Source organism: Tachypleus tridentatus, chromosome 8 (genome assembly GCF_004210375.1).
Source record: "Tachypleus tridentatus isolate NWPU-2018 chromosome 8, ASM421037v1, whole genome shotgun sequence".
NCBI lineage: Eukaryota > Metazoa > Arthropoda > Merostomata > Xiphosura > Limulidae > Tachypleus > Tachypleus tridentatus.
In genome coordinates, this window is record NC_134832.1 from 96984560 (window position 1) to 97002909 (window position 18350).

At 34.7% G+C, this 18350-nt stretch overlaps 1 protein-coding gene across 2 annotated transcripts in view; it reads right to left on the minus strand.

Moving 5' to 3' along the window:
• The window catches only part of LOC143223004 (uncharacterized), a 59308-nt gene that overhangs the window by 12782 nt on the left and 28176 nt on the right, over positions 1-18350 (minus strand). For both annotated transcript variants that reach the window (XM_076450343.1, XM_076450344.1), the window contains exons 5-6: positions 14125-14202; positions 9737-9830 (exon numbers count right to left, since the gene is read on the minus strand). In XM_076450343.1, the coding sequence (XP_076306458.1) occupies positions 9737-9830; positions 14125-14202 (172 nt within the window). The remainder of the gene's footprint in view (positions 1-9736; positions 9831-14124; positions 14203-18350) is intronic.

Below are 18350 nucleotides of genomic sequence, written 5' to 3' on the forward strand. Positions count from 1 at the left end.
GAGATCAGCAAACTAACCCATACAGCCTCTGAAGATTGTTGGTGCAAAAACCATACCAGAAAAAGAATGGATGGAAGCAGAGAAATGGAGTGTAGAGACAGATAGAGGAGTAAATTTAGAAAGATGGAAGACTGTAATGGTATAATACGAAAAGGACCTATGGAGAGACAAGAGAGAAGATAGAATGTTGATGTGGGGCTGCAACCTGTGAATCCAGAGAATAAGGTACTCCACCAGAATAACCATGGCAGACAAAGTGAGCCAGATAAAGATCCCTAAGATAAGAGGGAAGCAATGGTACCTACACAAGTAGGGCTCAACCTCCAATAAATCCCAGCAATAAAGCAATCAAGTCAGAAAGGAAAGGTTGAGAAAAAAGAATAAGCTAATTTAGAAAACATAAGTGAACAAGTATCCACCAACAAATGTCACAGGGCAATGTTGGATTCTTTCAAAAAAGAAAAATGAGGAAAAACAATGCAACATGGTAGTGAGGGTAAGAGATGGAGTAAAATTGGACTTGGGAAAATTGAATAAAAAACAGAGATCCATAGTAAGAGAGTCCAAGAAAGGGAATACAGCGTGATGTTAAACCGAGCCATAAGCAGCAACCAGGCAAAGAGGGCAGGGCATGACTGCACCACAGTAAAGTAGAGATAAAAGCTATTCAATAAAAATGTGAATACCTGAACAAGGAGGTTAAAAATAAAAGTTAGAAGCATGAAATGGATTAAGAAGTGAAGGAGAAAAATCATATAAGACAGGACAGAGAGAAAAAATGTAACATACCTGAGAGACCATCAACAGAAATAAGAAACACTTAGGTGGATCCATAACAGAATTGATAAACGATGGTGCAAAGGCAATCAAAATCCCCTAAATCATAAACAGGATTCATAGGAAAGAATATAGCAGGTTCAGAAGAATGTCCAGGTCACGTGAAAGACTCCATCTTCCATTACATAATAGCCATCACTTCCTAAATAGACAGAAGAACCTGACACCATTTTAATTTGTTTGTCCAGCATGAACAACATTTTTTGTTCCACACTAGATAAATTGAAAGTTACCATCACTTGTAAATTCATAACATGGAAAGAAAGGGCTACAAAAATGAATGAAAACTAAAACCCAAACTTAAGATTTCCAAAACAGTTAGCATTTTGGCAGATACTTGATTGATTGATTGATTTAGCGTTTTATGGCACAAAGCAGCTAGGCTATCTGCATCAAACGTCCAGTAAATAGGTAAAAATAAATGATATGTAGTAAAATATATAAAAGGAAATGAAGGTAAAACAAAACATCATTGAAAAACAGAAAAAGCATAAAACCAATGTTGACACCTTGTCTACAATGTTAAGAGAGAAAGCAGAGTAAGAGAAGTTGTAAAGGTCTTTCTCTAGTAAAATGGTAAGGATCATAAACCTGCCAGGAAGGCTAACAGATAAGTACAAGAACCACCATCAGTCACCTGAAATTGGCCTTTCCAGTCCTGGTTCCAGGTTGTGTGTCATAACAGCCATTAACAAAAGATAAAATAATAAAAGTTGTAAAGGACTTCCTGTAGCAGTGTGGTAATGATTGTAACCCACCAGAAAGACTAACAGGTAAGTAAAAGAACCACCATCAGTCACCTGAAGTTGGTCTTTCCAGTCCTGGTTTCAGGTTATGCGTTATCATGGCCAGTACCAAAAGGTAAAGTAATAAAAGTGTTAAAAGACATGCAGCAAAATTGTAATGACAACTCGCCAGGATGACTAACGGGTAGTTCAAACAGCAGCATTAGTCACCTGAAGTTGGCCTTTCCAGTCCTGGTGTTGAGTTATTTAATGTTCTGGCCATTTTCCAATTTCAAATTGAACTAGAGAGATTGAGATTCTGAAAAGGGAACCACAATTAAAAAGGTGTAATGAATAAATATCCAACACTTAAATGAGATTAAAAAGATTAATGGCCATTAAAAAACTAAAAACTTTATCAAGGTGGACAGTGTCACCATCACCGATAACACTGTCCGATGTTATGGACAAGCCCTGGGACAGAACATGTTTAAAATAGTGCCGTTGTTAAGAGTTGTAACAATGGCAAGAAAGTAAAATGTGGCTTAGAGTGATTTGAGTGTTACACAAACTACACACTGGTGCAACAGTTCCAGATAAAAGAAAACAATGAGTTAAAAAACTGTGACCAATGTGTAGTCTAGTTTGAACAACTTCTTCCTTCTAAACCTTACGGAAGCTAGACGGCCAAAGCCCAATATAGGGTTTTATTTAAAAAAGCTTGTTGTTATGTTGCTCACTCCAAGTGGACTGCCAGTTGGCACGGAGCTGAGCCTTGAATACAGGACCATAGTCCATGTACGGAATAGGCAGTGATGATAGTGCCAGAGCAGATAGATTTAGCTGCCATGTCTGCAAACTCATTCCCATGAATACCAATGTGGCCTGGTATCCAGAAGAACTGGACAGAAGTAGATGTTAATGAGAAATGGGCCAGTCGGTTTTGAATATCAGCGAGAACAGGGTGTGAGCCAATGTGAAGCTATTCCAGGGCCAGTAGAGAATCATGGCAGAGCCCACAGAATTACCTGATTTGGAACCATCTGTATAAATTGGAATGGAATGATTGTTCAAAAGATGTTCAGTGAAGAAAATATGGTACTTCCAATCGGGAGTATCTGCCTTTTCCAGATGACTTAAAGAAAGGCCACATTTGGGGGCTGTAATAAGCCATGGTGGGATGGGCTGACCAGTGGATTCTGCAATGCTATCCAAGGACAGACCCAATTAATCCAATTGCACCTGGATGCAAAGGCCAAAAGGAGCAATGGCAGATCGTCTGTTCAGAAAAAGTATGGCCCAATAAGGAAGGAAAACACATCCCCAAGTGGGATGCTTTGGTAAAGAACGAAGAATATAGTAAAGAAAGTTTGCGTACGGCGAAGGTGCAGAGAAGGTTCATAAAATTCTATGTATAAGCTTTGAACTGGGGAGGTGCGGAAAGCCCCAGTGCAGAGTCGAAGTCCTTGATGATGAATGGGGTCCAGCATCTTTAAGGCCGAGGGTCTGGCAGAGCCATAGACCATTGATCCATAGTCAAGTTTTGATCAAATAAGAGTACAATATATCTTTAACATAGAACATCGATCCGCTCCCCAATTGGCAGTAGAGAGGACACGGAAGATGTTCAGTGCTCTTGTGCATTTGACTCGTAGCTGCTTTAAGTGTGGTATGAAGGTCAGCTTATGGTCAAAGATAAGCCCCAAGAACTTGATCTCACGGACCACAGGCAGCAAAACTTCACTGATACGTAGTTCAGGATCAGGGTGAATACCCAATTGGCAGCAAAAGTGCATGCAAAAAGTTTTAGAGAAAGAGAAATCAAAGTCATTTGCCGTGGTCCACTTCAGTACATGATTGAAGGCAGTTTGTAGTTGCTGTTCAATATATCTCATGTTCGGCAACTGACACGAGATGTGAAAGTCGTTGACATAGAGCCCGTTTGCAACAGTGAGAGGGAGTTGTTCAGTGATGGCATTAATCTTTATACTGAAAAGTGTGACACTCAAAACACAGCCCTGAGGGACCCCAAGTTCCTGTACAAAAGTGTCAAACACACACGAACTTAGAATCTCCTGTCCATTAAAAATTTTTTAATAAACATGGATAAATGGCCAAGCAACACATATATATGGAGGTCTCGCAAAATGCCATACTTCCATGTCATGTCATAAGCCTTCTCAATGTCAAAGAATATTGATACAAGATGTTGGCATTTGAGAAAGGCTTCTCTGATAGATGTTTCAAGTCGAATTAGGTGGTCTGCGGTGGAGTACTGTCGTCAGAACCCACACTGGGTAGGCGAGAGGAGGTTGTTTGATTCGAGGAACCAAACAAGATGAGCATTAACCATCCTGTCTAAGGTCTTACAAAGACAGCTCGTCAAAGCAATTGGACGGCAGTTTGAAGGAACCTTGGGATCTTTCCCAGGCTCAGAGAAAGGTATGATAATAGCCTGGTGCCAGGCATCAGGAAAAAACATTCTCCTGCCAGATCTGGTTAAAAACAATTAGAAGAATATCAAGAGAAGTAGGAGAAAGATAATGCAGCATGTCATAGAGTACATCATTAGATCCAACAGATGTACTGCCAGACTGATAAAGGGCTATTTTCAGTTCCACCAGTGTAAAGGAACAATTATAGTCAAAGAGACAGTCAGTTTGAAAGGAAAGAGGTAAATGCTCTGCCCGAGTCTTGATGGCTAAGAAGGTGGAGGAACAAGCAGAAGTGCTAGATACCCGGCAAAAGCTTTCACCTAGAGTATCGGCTATGCTCCGGACATCACCTACCTCTTGGCCATCGGAGAGTAAGAGCGAGAGGGGGACAGAATTGTGGTGCCCGCTGACCTTTCAAATCCGTCCCATATGACCTTGGAACTAGTGGTAGAAGATATGCTAGTTGTGAATTTAATCCAAGATTCCTTCTAGCATGTGCACGAGCCTGTTGAAAAGCGATGCGGTTCGAAAGTGTGGGATATCACACGTTTTTGAGCCTTCTGTGCCAAGCAGGATTCCACCACGAACGAGGATATCATGGAAAACATGTTGAGATTTTAGGAATACACTGAGCAGCTGCTTGTATAATACAGTCAGTTACCACTGCCACACAGTCGTCTATTGATGGTTAATTCACCATGGCAGGATCAAGTTCTGCTAGAACAGTGAAAGTGGACTAGTCTGCCTGATCCAGCTTCCACAGGGGCATGCAAGTAGGGTGGCATCAACCACGGCCAATCTCTCTCAAAAGTATAGGAAAATGATCACTGCCTCTATGAAAAATGGAAGAATAATAAAGGGGAGCAAACTGAAAGATCAGTAGCAGTAAAGGACTGACTAGGTGTGTGAAAATAAGTGGAAGAACCAGTATTGAAAAGAGAAAGATTGTGATCAGAGAGCATACGCTCTATAGAGCGACCCCTCCTATCAATAACAGCACTTCTCCAGAGGGGATGATGTCCATTAAAGTCCCCCAGGATTAGAAAGGGAGATGGCAACCGTTCAATGAGAGCATCAAGTGGTGATTGATCATATGTCTCTCCAGGGGACAGGTAGAGAGAACAAACAGTGATGATATGACCTAAGGAAACACTGATGGCTATGGCCTCCAAGGGTGTGTTGAGTGACAAAGACAGGGTGGGCACATGCTGATCAACCAACAGTGCCACTCCTCCATGTACTCGTCCATCACACAGCCTGTCATTTCTGTACAGAGAAAACTGCCAAATGGTGACTGTATCAGCAGGTTTTAGAAACGTTTCTTGTAAGGAAAGACATACAGGATGGTAAGAAGCAATCAGTGTTTCGATATCATCCAGATTAGAACATCAACCTTGACAGTTCCATTGTATCAAGCTGGCCATTTTTAATGATGGGTAGGTGAAGTGGCTGGAGAACCCTTCTGTTTACGACCACGTCTTTGTTCCTTACTGTTCTTATTCGGAGGAGGTCTATTGACCTCTATGGATCCTGCCCTGGGTTGATTGGGCAGGTCTTTGTTTTTGGAAGGGGAGTCCAGTGACTGAGGATGTGAACAAATGATTGTTTTGCATCTTGGGGTGAGAGAAAAAGATGTATCAGAAGAAATGCCTGTATTTGAAACCAAAGGATGTGGATCTTGAGGTTTGTTGGAATGTATGGGAGGAACAGAGATGGATGTAGAAGTTGATTCATCAACCTTTTTAACCATGGAGGTCAAAAGGCTTTTCATTTGTTTTGAAAACGATTCTCTTGGAGGCACAGAGAGATCTGTCTGCACTCCCACTGTAGTTGTTGAATGAAGTGCAGCAGCATATGTCCGAGATGGAGTGGAGAACAGCAATTTCTGAGCCTCACAATAACTAATGTTATGAGTCGTTTTCAAACACTGCACCTCTTTTTCCTCCAACCATTTTGGGCAAGAACGAAAGTGGAAAGGGTGAGAACCATTGTAGTTGACACAATGTGGGTCCATGTCACACTCATAGGCATCATGGTCCTTGCCACCACAAAGAGTACATGTCGGGGAACCACGACATGATGTCTTTGAGTGGCCAAAACTTCTGACATTGGAAACATTGGAGAGGGTTTGGAATGTATGGCCGTACCCTGCTAATTAGATAACCTGCCTTGATGGTCGCAGGTGCACATGGTGATGTAAATGTCAAAACAGGGATATTTGTCAGCAGTGTAACTCCATCTTTGCGAGTGGAGATGCACCTCACTGCAGAAACTCCTTGAGTGGAGAGACCAGCGAGAAGCACTAACTTAGTGACATTCTTCAAATCCTTCTCAACAATAACTCCTCATGATGAATTCAAGGTAGCATGAAGGGTAACTTCAATAGGTACATCAACAATTGTCTTTGAATTCAAGAGAAGTTAACTTTGTTGGGATGTGGATGTTTCAACCAATATGTCTCCAGATCGAAGCTTCTTTACTGACTTTGGAGATCCAGCAAGACTCTCTAGTCCCTTCTGACTAAAAAAAGGGGACATTTGCCCTAAAAGTTTTTCTGAAAGAGAATGTAATATAAGAAAACGAGGTACGTGTATTACAGATGTTGAAGATTGCTGCTCAGTCTTCAAGACATGGTCATTTACCTATTGACTGTTTTTTCACTATTTTATTTAAATTTTTTGTAGGAGAATCCATAGGAAAAAGGAAAATTTTGGTACCCACTGACCCCACCCATCATGGAGCCCTACGAGGAGACACACTACAATGTCATGCAAAAACACTGCAGTAATGCCAGGGTTTTGTGAGCACTATATTCAAACACCAGCATCAGACACAATGTCCACAACACCCATTAAGAACTTCCAACACTGGTACTTGGTTGACTCTAGCCCAAGTGGACCAGCCGAATGACCCAAGGGGGGCCACCCAAAAGCTGCCCGTCTACAGGAATTCAAGGCCAAAGTGGTATGTTGGGGTTGGACCCCTCAACCACCAGGGTCCTCTCCTCCCCTTCACGGGTTGCCACGCACAGCAAACACGTGGGTGGATGTTTAGATCCCAGAGGAGATAAAGTAAAAGAACAGAACCTTCCCTGGGATTTCCCCCCACCATGTACAGGAATCCACACCGAGGGGGGCAGATACTTCCATACCAAACATTGTCACAAAAGCCCATGTGCAAACAAAAAGACATCTTTCACACAAGTATCAAACTGAGAAGTGATAACTGAACAATCAGTATTAAGGGAGTATCTGTTGTGCTTAGAAGAGGTATCATGCTTCTGATTGTGGAAGGTTACCATATATTCATTTCCACACAAAATGCAGCATTGACGCATTGAAAGAAATTAGTTTGGATGATAGATAGCCTCAAAGTCACTGGCAAGCAGAAATGTTTGCATATGGAACTTCAAATGTCAAGTTTCTAATAAATACATTGTAGCTGTCATGATAACCAATACCAAGTACTAATTACAACTGCTATCAATCCATTCTCATATAAAGTTTATATGAATACAGCACATTCTGACACTGAAGAAAGAACCCACTAAATTCCAAAAAATTGTAGAATTGAAATACTTAGCACAAGAAAGGTTAATATTCACTGTTCTTAAATGTTTACATTAAAATGAAACTATGGATATTATATGTTTATGGGATTATTTTAAAGTCTCTATTTCGATTTATAAATACACACACACACACACACACACAAAACATAAACCAGAAAGACCACCCACCCTATAGGCTACATCTTCCTGTCATATATTGTCTTTCAAAAAATATCCATAATTCTCTGCTAAACCATTATTTTTAACCAATATGGGGAGAATATTTTAATTTACTAAATTATGTAATAGGTTAGCTCATATTCAATACATTTCAGGAAATTCAAAGTTGATGTTGTCAAGCTTACTTCAACCAAGTAAGAAATATATTTTAATGCACTTACACCTCAGTTAGAAAGCCATTTAAGTTGCAATAATTATAATATTCTATAATTATTTGTGCATGTTAATATTTTGTGCTCCTGTCTTAAATTCAGTAAAGTATTTACAATAGTGTTAGCTTCTATCCAGCCTGATTACAATAAAGTACAAGATCCACAAGTGCTAAGTTTCCTATGTATATTTCTTATTTATTGTTATAAAAGTGAGTACAATGTAAAACTCATAATATTAATACGTTGGACAAAAAACATGAATGAAACAATTTCTCAGCAAAGTATGCATGTAAGCTGCAGATGCATTATATATAATTCAATATTTTGTTTCATTTATTTGCTTACCAGGTTTCTTTAGATTTGTTACATATTATTACACAGTTCAAAGAGTGTTAAAACAATAAAACTGAATAAAAACAGATGTAAACTGTTGAGCTGTGGGAGTTTAGGATAAATAACTTGTGTTCTGTTACAACCTACACTTACTGTACAAACAAAAATTGTAGTTTAGATTTTTTTTGTGGTTGCAAGGTTAGTAAAATGAGTCAAATCTGTAGAGTTAGTTTATCGAAAATAGCAGACAAAATATGTAATTTTACTTAAAAATTATTTTGACACTTAGAACATTGTAAAGGTTGTACAAATGAAATCTGAAAACTAAGATGAAAGAGTAGTTTTAATCTTAACAAGAAAACCACCTAGTGATCAGACAAATCAGGTTGTTACTCCATAAATTCAAAAATAAATCTTAATTAAATATACTTAATTTAAAAAAATCATTTTTTGTGTACAAAAGCATTATAACTTTTAGTAAGAGTTTGTCAAATTTTATGAAGATATACTTCCTATGTAAGAAGTTATGGTATGTTTAATTTCATGTCCAAACATGGATAGCCTCAACTAAAAGTAGCCCCTTTCTCCTGACCATAAAGAGAAGTTAGATAATGAAGGAGGAATAGGGGAGGTCGGGTTGACTGCCATGCTAACAACAGTAATATGGGGAATTCATACCCACAAATATTATGGCTAATAATTCTTTTAAAGGAAATTATTCATAAATCCAGAAGATGATGCAAAAATTGTAATATCCGATGGAATTAGGTACAGCATTTTATTAGAAAAGTCATTACCAAAGTTTCATTGAGAAAAAGTGATTACATTATCTGAGTGTTTATATACAGTGCCAGGATAAAGAGTGCATTGACTTTGGATATAAAATATTGGAGCATGCTAGACCAATACTTACATAAGCAATACAACACTGAGGAATAGCTATAATGTCAGCAGATATGTTTTTCAAATGTTTAGTCAAAATGACTAAACTTGTATGTGAAGAGCTAATAAGTAAAATAACTATCTGTTTGACACAAGTTCCTAATAATTAACCAAATGAACATAATACAATACTTGGTATCCTTCAGTATTACAGAAGTTTCTAGTAGCCAGTCAATTAATTGAAAGCAGAATGGAGGTTTCTACTAACACAATAATTGATCATAAAGGTAATGGCATTTCTAGACATAAGCAAATCTACTGTTACTGTTATGAAAAATCCAAATCAAGAGCAAAAATTGAAAAATCTAAAAATTAAGCTATACAGCCAATAAACTTGATATCACTCCTTAACAAACTTACAATCTACAATATGGTTAACTGAAGAATTTCTTGCAAGTACTACATTGTTATTTAAAGTCAAAGAAAGTTTTTTTATACATAATAATTTGAAACTTTGCAAATAAAATCTGTGTGGAAAACTGCTATTACTAAAAATAACAAGCAAAGTTGTAATGTACAAACCTGATTTATCCAATCTTCCCTCCTTTGATGAAGAAGCTGCAATGACAGAGAATACAGATCCCGAAATTTGAAAAGGAGAGATTTACACAAGACACTGAAACAAAGAAAAACAATTAATATCTAATTCTTATTATCACATTTATACAAAAGTACATGACAACCAACACAAGAATTAACATCTGCCCTACAATGAACTTGTATTTTAAGGAGAGAGAGATTTTTAACTTTTTTGTACATATGACATATAAACAATGTCCACTTGTTGTCATTATTTATTTTCAGCATAACATATTATACTGGAAGCAGAATGAGATTGACTCATTGAGAACTGGCACAACAAAGGTCCAGGGTTTTAAAAAAAGGGACCTGGATCAAATTTCCTTTGGCAGGTGATATAGGAAAAACCAATAATTTCATGGAACATAAAGGAGAAGGGGTAAAAATCATGTACATACTAAACAGCTCATCATGAGAAGCATCAGTGAACAGGTGCAGATCCAATTTGAGTAATTGAACACTGATAGTGATATTGAATTGGCCAGCCATCAATACATATCCTGAAGTAGAGAAGAGGACAGATGAAACATTTTAGTCAAGATTACAATGAGTGATTCTACTGTACATTATTGGGAAGGTATGTGTGTGTGTGCTCCAAAGAAATAAGTGATTACAGTGAAGCCATGGTTTCCATTAGCAAAACAATCTCTCATGCAGCATAAGTAGGATGTGCAAATCCTGGAGACTGGTAGCTTACATGCAGATGGAAGAAGACTGAGCACAACTGTGAAGGGGGTTGAAAAACACTCTCAAGTGAATATTGAGGGAGAATGAGGAAAGTGCTGGAAGTGTTGATGAACCTCACCTCCTTTGGACATTATTGATAGATGGGAATCGAGGAGGGAGAAGGGAACTGAAGAGGAGTCCTTTAGGTTAAAAAACACAGTAATCCTGTAAACAGAAAAGTGTGATAATTGGTGGTCAAACTACAACATAAAATTGCTCACAGAACCCAACTTAAGTGTGTAATGACTGACAAGCTCAATGCAAATTTCCAAAGCATAATTAGGAGAAGGAACTGCTGAAATTCATCCTCCTCATTCATCCCTGAAAATGTAAAAAGGGAAAGGAGTTGAAAGATCCTCATCACATATAGGACCTCACTACTCAAAGCACAATGGCTATTACATGATCCACTGTCAACATGTTTCCATCAGCCACAGTTGATACATAAACTGTGTGAGAAAATTATTTACTCACACAAGTAGTAGATGTTACATGAACTAGTTAGATTATAGTTTACAGAAAACAAAATCCTTAAAATAACATAAATCTCATTAAATTAAAAGGAAAAACAGATCTAACATTTTCAGTGTTAAGGAAAAGGATTAACATTCATGAGTACAAATACACAGAGGGAGTTAGTGCACAAGATGCATCACCCTCTTATTTGTGGAGGGCTTTAGCTGTATAGTAATGTCATTATGAAGTAGCACAATTCACAAAATCTAGTGAGATTAAGCAGAAGTTCATTAAAGACTAGTGGAATTAAAATCTAAAAGACAGAAGCAAGGAGGGAAATAAATATATACAGGGAAATGAATGAATTTGAATTAATTAAAAATTGGACAGAACATTTAGATAAACTTGAACAATTAATAACAGGTCAGGCAGTAACACTTTTTTATAATTGATGTTAATAATGTGGTGTTCAATTTGTCAGATATTGTTTAAAATAAAACAGAAAACAGTAATAAAAAGCAGTCTGAAGCTTATAACTCCTTTAAAATGTAAACTTGTGAACAATTACAATAAGTTTTAAAATGAGAAATACGAGATGATAGTAGTAAATCATTTAACAGTATTAGAAGTCAAACAGATGGAATAGTTCTGCCATTGTTTATCAGTAATAAATAATGGAGTATAAACCATATATGATTAATGAAGAAATGCTATCAATAGTAAACCTTATGAAAAATGACAAAATAAATTAAACCTAACAAGGGTAGTAAAAAGTTCTTATGAATAAAACAGATAATTCTAAAATAAGTAATACTTTAAGTTACAAAATAAAATGATGTCAGAAAAGAATTCTACAATGAGTAAAAGAAATTATGAAATTATTAGTAAAAAAAAAACTTCACTGTTTAATCCTGATCTTTCTTAACACTTATTACCTACTAGTGATAATTTTCCATGTTTGATTTTTATTCCTTTAGTTCTTTCTGATAATACTAATTAATATTGCCCATAAAAAACTTGCACATGTACAAAAATATCGTACTTTTATAGATAACATTAATAATCTTGAAAAATTAAATTTCAACATTTCAAAACCAATGGTATTTATAATGACACCATATTGAAATGTGTTAACCCTCGTGGTGTGAATGGCAACATCTGTTGACATAATGGCTCCTTGTCTGTTTGGCTAAAATATATAGTGTCATAGGTTTTGTATCACCTAGTAAATTAAAATAAATGTTTTGGTTGTATATGGTTATACTGGAGAAATAACATCATTTATCACTAATAATCACAAAGATTCAAACAGTAAAAAAGTTAAACTTCTGTAAAATTTTGAACATTTAAAAATGGCATCCACATCACAGATGCAAGTATTCAGAGCTAACAAAACATGAAGTATATTGAATGTCAGTGATGGTGTACAACTACTATGCTCTGAAACCAGTTATTATAAGCAACTGGGGACCTCCACAGCAATATTCACAACCATGTACACAGAGTCATACACATGGAAGAAGACACAGAGGTGAAGTCCAGCTACTTTCTCCCTCAACAATATCATAACATGCTCAAACACCTACCAGTTCTGTTGACAGAAAGAGAGGAAAAGCTGGTCAGCTGCAGCAAGTTCTTGCAGCTCTACCACAGCCCCTTCAAGTGCACCTATAACCATCATAAAAAGCTTTCCAAGTTATTTATCAAAAGAAGAACAAGCATGTGAAAGAGCATTTCAACAATCCAGTTGACACTGCATAAACATCTTGTTTTCACAAATGAATGAAAAAAAAATAATCTGAACTAAAAGCTTATATAGCATTGCAGATTTCAATGGGAATGTGCTGGAAGTATTAACTTGCAGACTAATGGGGAACCTTGTATCTCATTTTCACTTTGTGCAGTGATGTCCAGAAATATACTTGAGCTTATAAATTCCTTTCTCCAATTTACAGACAATGGTCTTGAAAGATCACAATGTGGACAACCAAAATTTGATTCTCTGGAAAGTACAACCCCTTTTGAATATCTGTAAGCCTCCATTAAGCACTGCATTTGGTCGAAATATCATTCAATTCAAGATCCATGTATCTTTCAGGCAGTATTTGTTATTGGGGAATAAAAATGTATCTTATGTGATAGCAAATCTGGTTACGTTTTGAATTTTGTCACTTACTGTGGTAAAGGAACTGCTGTCACTTGAAATAAGTTTTCTGTAACTGAATCCATTTGCTTAGAATAACTGTACGGATATGAATACAAATGTGTGCAATAATGTACACTGATAATTTCTACTCATCGTCAGTGTTATTTGTTGAACTAGAAAATATATTCAATGTTGTTATATCAGTATTAAACTTTTTGTTCAGTGACAAAATGATTAAGTACAATTTTGTATAACTTATTCACAAACTGATTTAGTCATATATTTAAAATCTGGTAAAAATAGGGTAATTTACCTAATTTGAATAACTTTCTGATTTGAGGAAAATAACAGCTGTAAGATAGACATGCAACTTTATTACTGCCTTACAAAATTTCTAAAAAGTTCACCCATAGTTTAGTCAACATATTGATTAGTATGATACCATCTAACTATAGTAAGTTGACTTCCTTTAATAGCATGTCAACAAAAAGTGAGTAAGATATGAAGCCTTTTGCAAAAAGGGTAAAACTCCTTTGAAGGTATGTCCATGTTATAATGTCATCACTCAAGAATTAACACACTTTCAGTAAAAATGGCTAACAGTTAAGCAATTTAGACAAAATGATAATGCAATCAAAAAGCTACAGAACAAGACATCCATGTTTTCCTTAGACACATGTGCATTCATTAAGTCACATACAAGCAAAAAACCAACATTCAGCGAGTGGTAACTATATAAAAATGATGATGTAACACTTCTTGAGATTATTAAACAAATACCTTCTAAGATGTAATACCATACTACTGAAAACTGTTAAAAACAGTCAATATCAACTGAAAGCAAAATGCTATGTCAATCTAAGAAGATCTGTCCTCTTTATGTTTATGTTGGTGTTGTAAGTAGTTCACGAACAAATTTGGTACAATTATATCAGAATTTAAGAAACCTTATTTTATAAATGCAACATAAGCATACTTTTAAGAACTAATATCCAAGTCTTACCTGATTCTAGCTATCCCTGCAGCCACAACTATTAGGTTGGGAATGAGATGTCCTACTCTGAGTCGCTGCAAAATATGTCTACAAAACTGCTGTAAGGATTCCTTCTTTATTTTATGCATATTAAGCTGGTCATCACAAACATACTCAAGCACCATTAATATTCACTACTCCCCTCTCTCTGGGAGTAGATAAGGTATTTTAGTAATATACAATTAAAATTCATAATATTTTAAACCTAAGCAAATGCTACAAATGCCTGTGTAAAAATCCCAATTTACTCCTTGGATAGTAACAGCACATAAAATTTGTCTCTCTTTAGCTGAAACTGAAAACTAATCCAAACCATGTTATTATCCATGTGAAAATCAGTTTCATAAGGTATGTGATAACTGTTAGGATGCTATGTAAATAATTCTCACAGAATGTGCAAAAATTGCAGTCTTAGAGAGTTAAAGTCACACTTGACTGGTTGTTAGTCTGAATCCACAATATTAAAACCCTTGTTTTATGAAAAGTAGCAAAAAGCCTAAAAAAAGAAATAAGTGGTTAAACTCATTGTGCAGAAAAAGAATTAATTATTAAGCAATTAATAATTATTTCTCCTTTCACTGAATTTAGCCATATCATTGTATTGAATTATTTTTCTTTATAGTGACAAACCATTTCATTGTAATTTTAGAGATTGTAATATTATAATACATTTGTCTGTTATTCCCAGCATTATATAAATGTTGACATCTCCTTTCAAATTTTAGCTGAACAGACTCCTGAAAATGTTGAAGATCAGTTGGCTTCTCAAGATTACTTTTCAAGGTGGTAAGGCATCTAGAAATGCACCAATACCACTTTGTCAAAAGTAATGGTAACCATTATTTGCATGTAATAGCTGATACAAATAACATAAAGAAAACTTGTATTTTTTTAAATTAATCAATTCATTTTTTGTGACTGAATAAATTTAGGCACCATAAGCAATATGAAAAAATGTAATTTTTTGAAAAATAAAATTTATATTTCCATTATCTATGATAGTTGGAATCACTAATACCAATATTTGTTGACAGTACCACTATCAATGTTTAAACTGATATAACAATCAATGCATCTCTAAATTCAAAACGTCATTTCTGTCAAGAAAAATGGATTTGGATGAAGTTTATTGGACTAGGAATATGAAATCAGCAGGCATAAAATAAGAGACTAACGATTTAATATGGTCATTAAAAATATTTTTGTAAATAATGGAATTCCAAGAACTGACTTTCCTATCATGGGCTTGGTTGAATCAATAGAGTTCACTACTCTAAATTTACCTTTATAGCTTCTGTACTATAGCTTCTAATGTTTTGTGTATCCTTAATAAATTTCAAAAGCTTTTCAGCAATCAAGAGCCATTTGTAGACAAAATTTCAGAATTTTTGATGAAATATTTTTACTGCAGATTTCTCTAAGAATATATATAGTCAAAGCATTGAGTACTTAGAATGCAAAACTATTTTCTTGTTAAGATTAAGATATTCATATGCAATATCTCAACTTTTATCTGCATAATTTCTAAAACCTCCTAAACAAATTTCATATACTTTTTGTCAGTAAAGATTTATATTTTATTTTATTTTCTCTATCCTAACTTTACACGAGGTTGGTGAATTTGACTGACCTCGTAAAAACCAAAAAAACTGAAATAATTTTTTTTTTTCATTTTAGAATACCTTCACATTGTAATATGAAACTACATTTGTTTATCCTAAATAGCTTTAAACTTGTAACAGTATATCTCTCTTTACACTTAAATTATAGTATTATTGCTCTTTCAACCACGTTTAACTAATATTTCCACTATAAAATTTGTAAATTACTTATCAAATCTGGTGCTCTCAATACCCTATTATATTACATCATACATAGGCTTCTAGTGGGATGCTCACAAGCATGCCTCATTAAAAACTTATTATTTTACCTAATCTAACCTAAAAAGTTTCTAATTTTTACATTTTAGTTAATTTTATAATAATAAATTAAGAATACAAATACAAAAAAGGAATAAAGTACTTACCTGGGTCTTTTTGTTTTTTGCTGTCATTGAAACTTACCCTACTTATTTACACTAATGGTACAACCATACTAAAACGTTTGTATTTAATTAACTAATGCACCAAAATACACAGAGTAATCACTTATAAAAAGCAAACAATGTTCCATAACTACCATTTTTTCTGGCTTTCTAACTATGCAACAAGAGTTTTTAAAAATTCAACTAAACTCATTAATATGTTTCCCATGGGAATAAAGTTTGAACTGGAAATTAATTTATTAAATAACTACAACTGATGGCCAAGTACAACTCTCATCTTGAAGTGAAGATCTCAACTGATGAAAATTACAGAGAAAGAAAATTATTACTGGATACCAATAACCAAAAAGTAAATATTCTGGAGACATTTCTGTAACAATTTGTGCCATTCTTTTCAGGAAATAACCTCATATTCTAAGGTAGAACTGGAAAATGGGCAAGTTATGTGTGGCTGCTGTAAGCATAATTCAAGATGATGTACTATAGAATTACTAGCTTGACAACAGAAAAACAATACTTTATTCACAAAAAATAAAAATATTTACCAAGAGACATACAATCACAATTAAACATCTTATGCCGAGTTTAAAATATATTTTTCTGTAACTGACCACCCTCCTCTTTGTTGCCAAAATACATTGAGCAATTTCACTTGACTTTGAGGTTAGTCTTACATAAATCTTTAAAAATCTAAAACAAGACATTTCTTTCTCTTTGAAGCTAATACAAGCCTAAATGACAGCATTTCCAGAATCTATAATGCCAAAGGAAAATAAACCATAGGTACCCAAAATCCCTTTGACCCTTTGTCAATGGGTCACAGGTCACAAGCCATGTCATCTCATTTGTTGACTTGCATTTACAATTTTATTGAAATATTATTTTATAAATCTATGTCAATAAGTTTGGAATGAAACTTTAATATTATACGAGTTAATTTCTTAATTTAAAAACAAATATTAAAAGAACGCACCTAAATATAGATTTTACTGAGTTATGTGGTATGTTGAATACAGCACTATTTAAAATTAGATCCTTGTACTAAGTCTATAGTTTCATATAAATTAAGAACTCAAATTAGCAATATGAAATACTTAGAATATAAAAAAATAACCTCATATCTCTATTTTTTTTGAGATATGACTTATATGCTCAATCAAACACAGTGACACCATTCACCTCTTTCAATTTTTAAAAACAGTCCCTAATGTACACTTACTTCAATATATGATAAGTAACTAACTAAACAACAGCTCAGAATGTCCCCTTGGTAGCATTCTTAGTCATTTTAATCTGTGAAAAGGCTACCACATGCTTTCAAACCAAGACTTAAAGAAGGTAGGTTGTGTCTTTAGAATGTTAGAAGTTTTATATTTTTTTAAAACTAAATGAATCTTAGTTATTAAGATTAATAAATTATAATGGAATTCTATGATAGCAGTGCAATTATTTATGATTTTTTGGTTATTCAACTGTATATATATATATATAAACCTAAAAATAATTGTGTTTGATATCATCCATGTGCAAAATTTCAAAAAGCTTGGCAACCTATGACCAACAGCAACCGAGTATAAAAGTTGTAGCTAGAAGAGATAATTGTTTGCTTTACTTCCTTATTTATTGTTCTACATTTTGAGAAATAAGTTTAATAAGTTATATCTAAATAGTAACAATCTATATACACATATAATGTATAATAATTGAAATGTGACTGTATATTACAAAATACTAGTACAATAAAACACATCCAAGACAGGGAATAGTAAAGGTCAGTTTTATATTATTGATATGTAGCATGAGTGCATGTGTGCTGTGTCAATGCAAGTTATGTAACATTAGCTAGGCATGACTGGAAGGTCAGTATAATAAAAAATAAGTATATATATACGGCATTATGAGACTTAAGCTACTTATTCTAAAATTTGTATTTGTGTGTTATAACATGTAGTCACTCTAGCATGAAAAAAGCATAACTTGTATTTATTTCCTAATTGTTTTATGATGTGTATTAGGTTAAGTGACAGACCCTACATAGTTAGGGTATAACAAAATATAAAATCTTACTAAAAACAAATGTTTAAAGTGTATTTAGAAGGTATTAGAGATTATGCAAAAATATTTGAGATTTTGGGGATGTAGAATAGGTTTT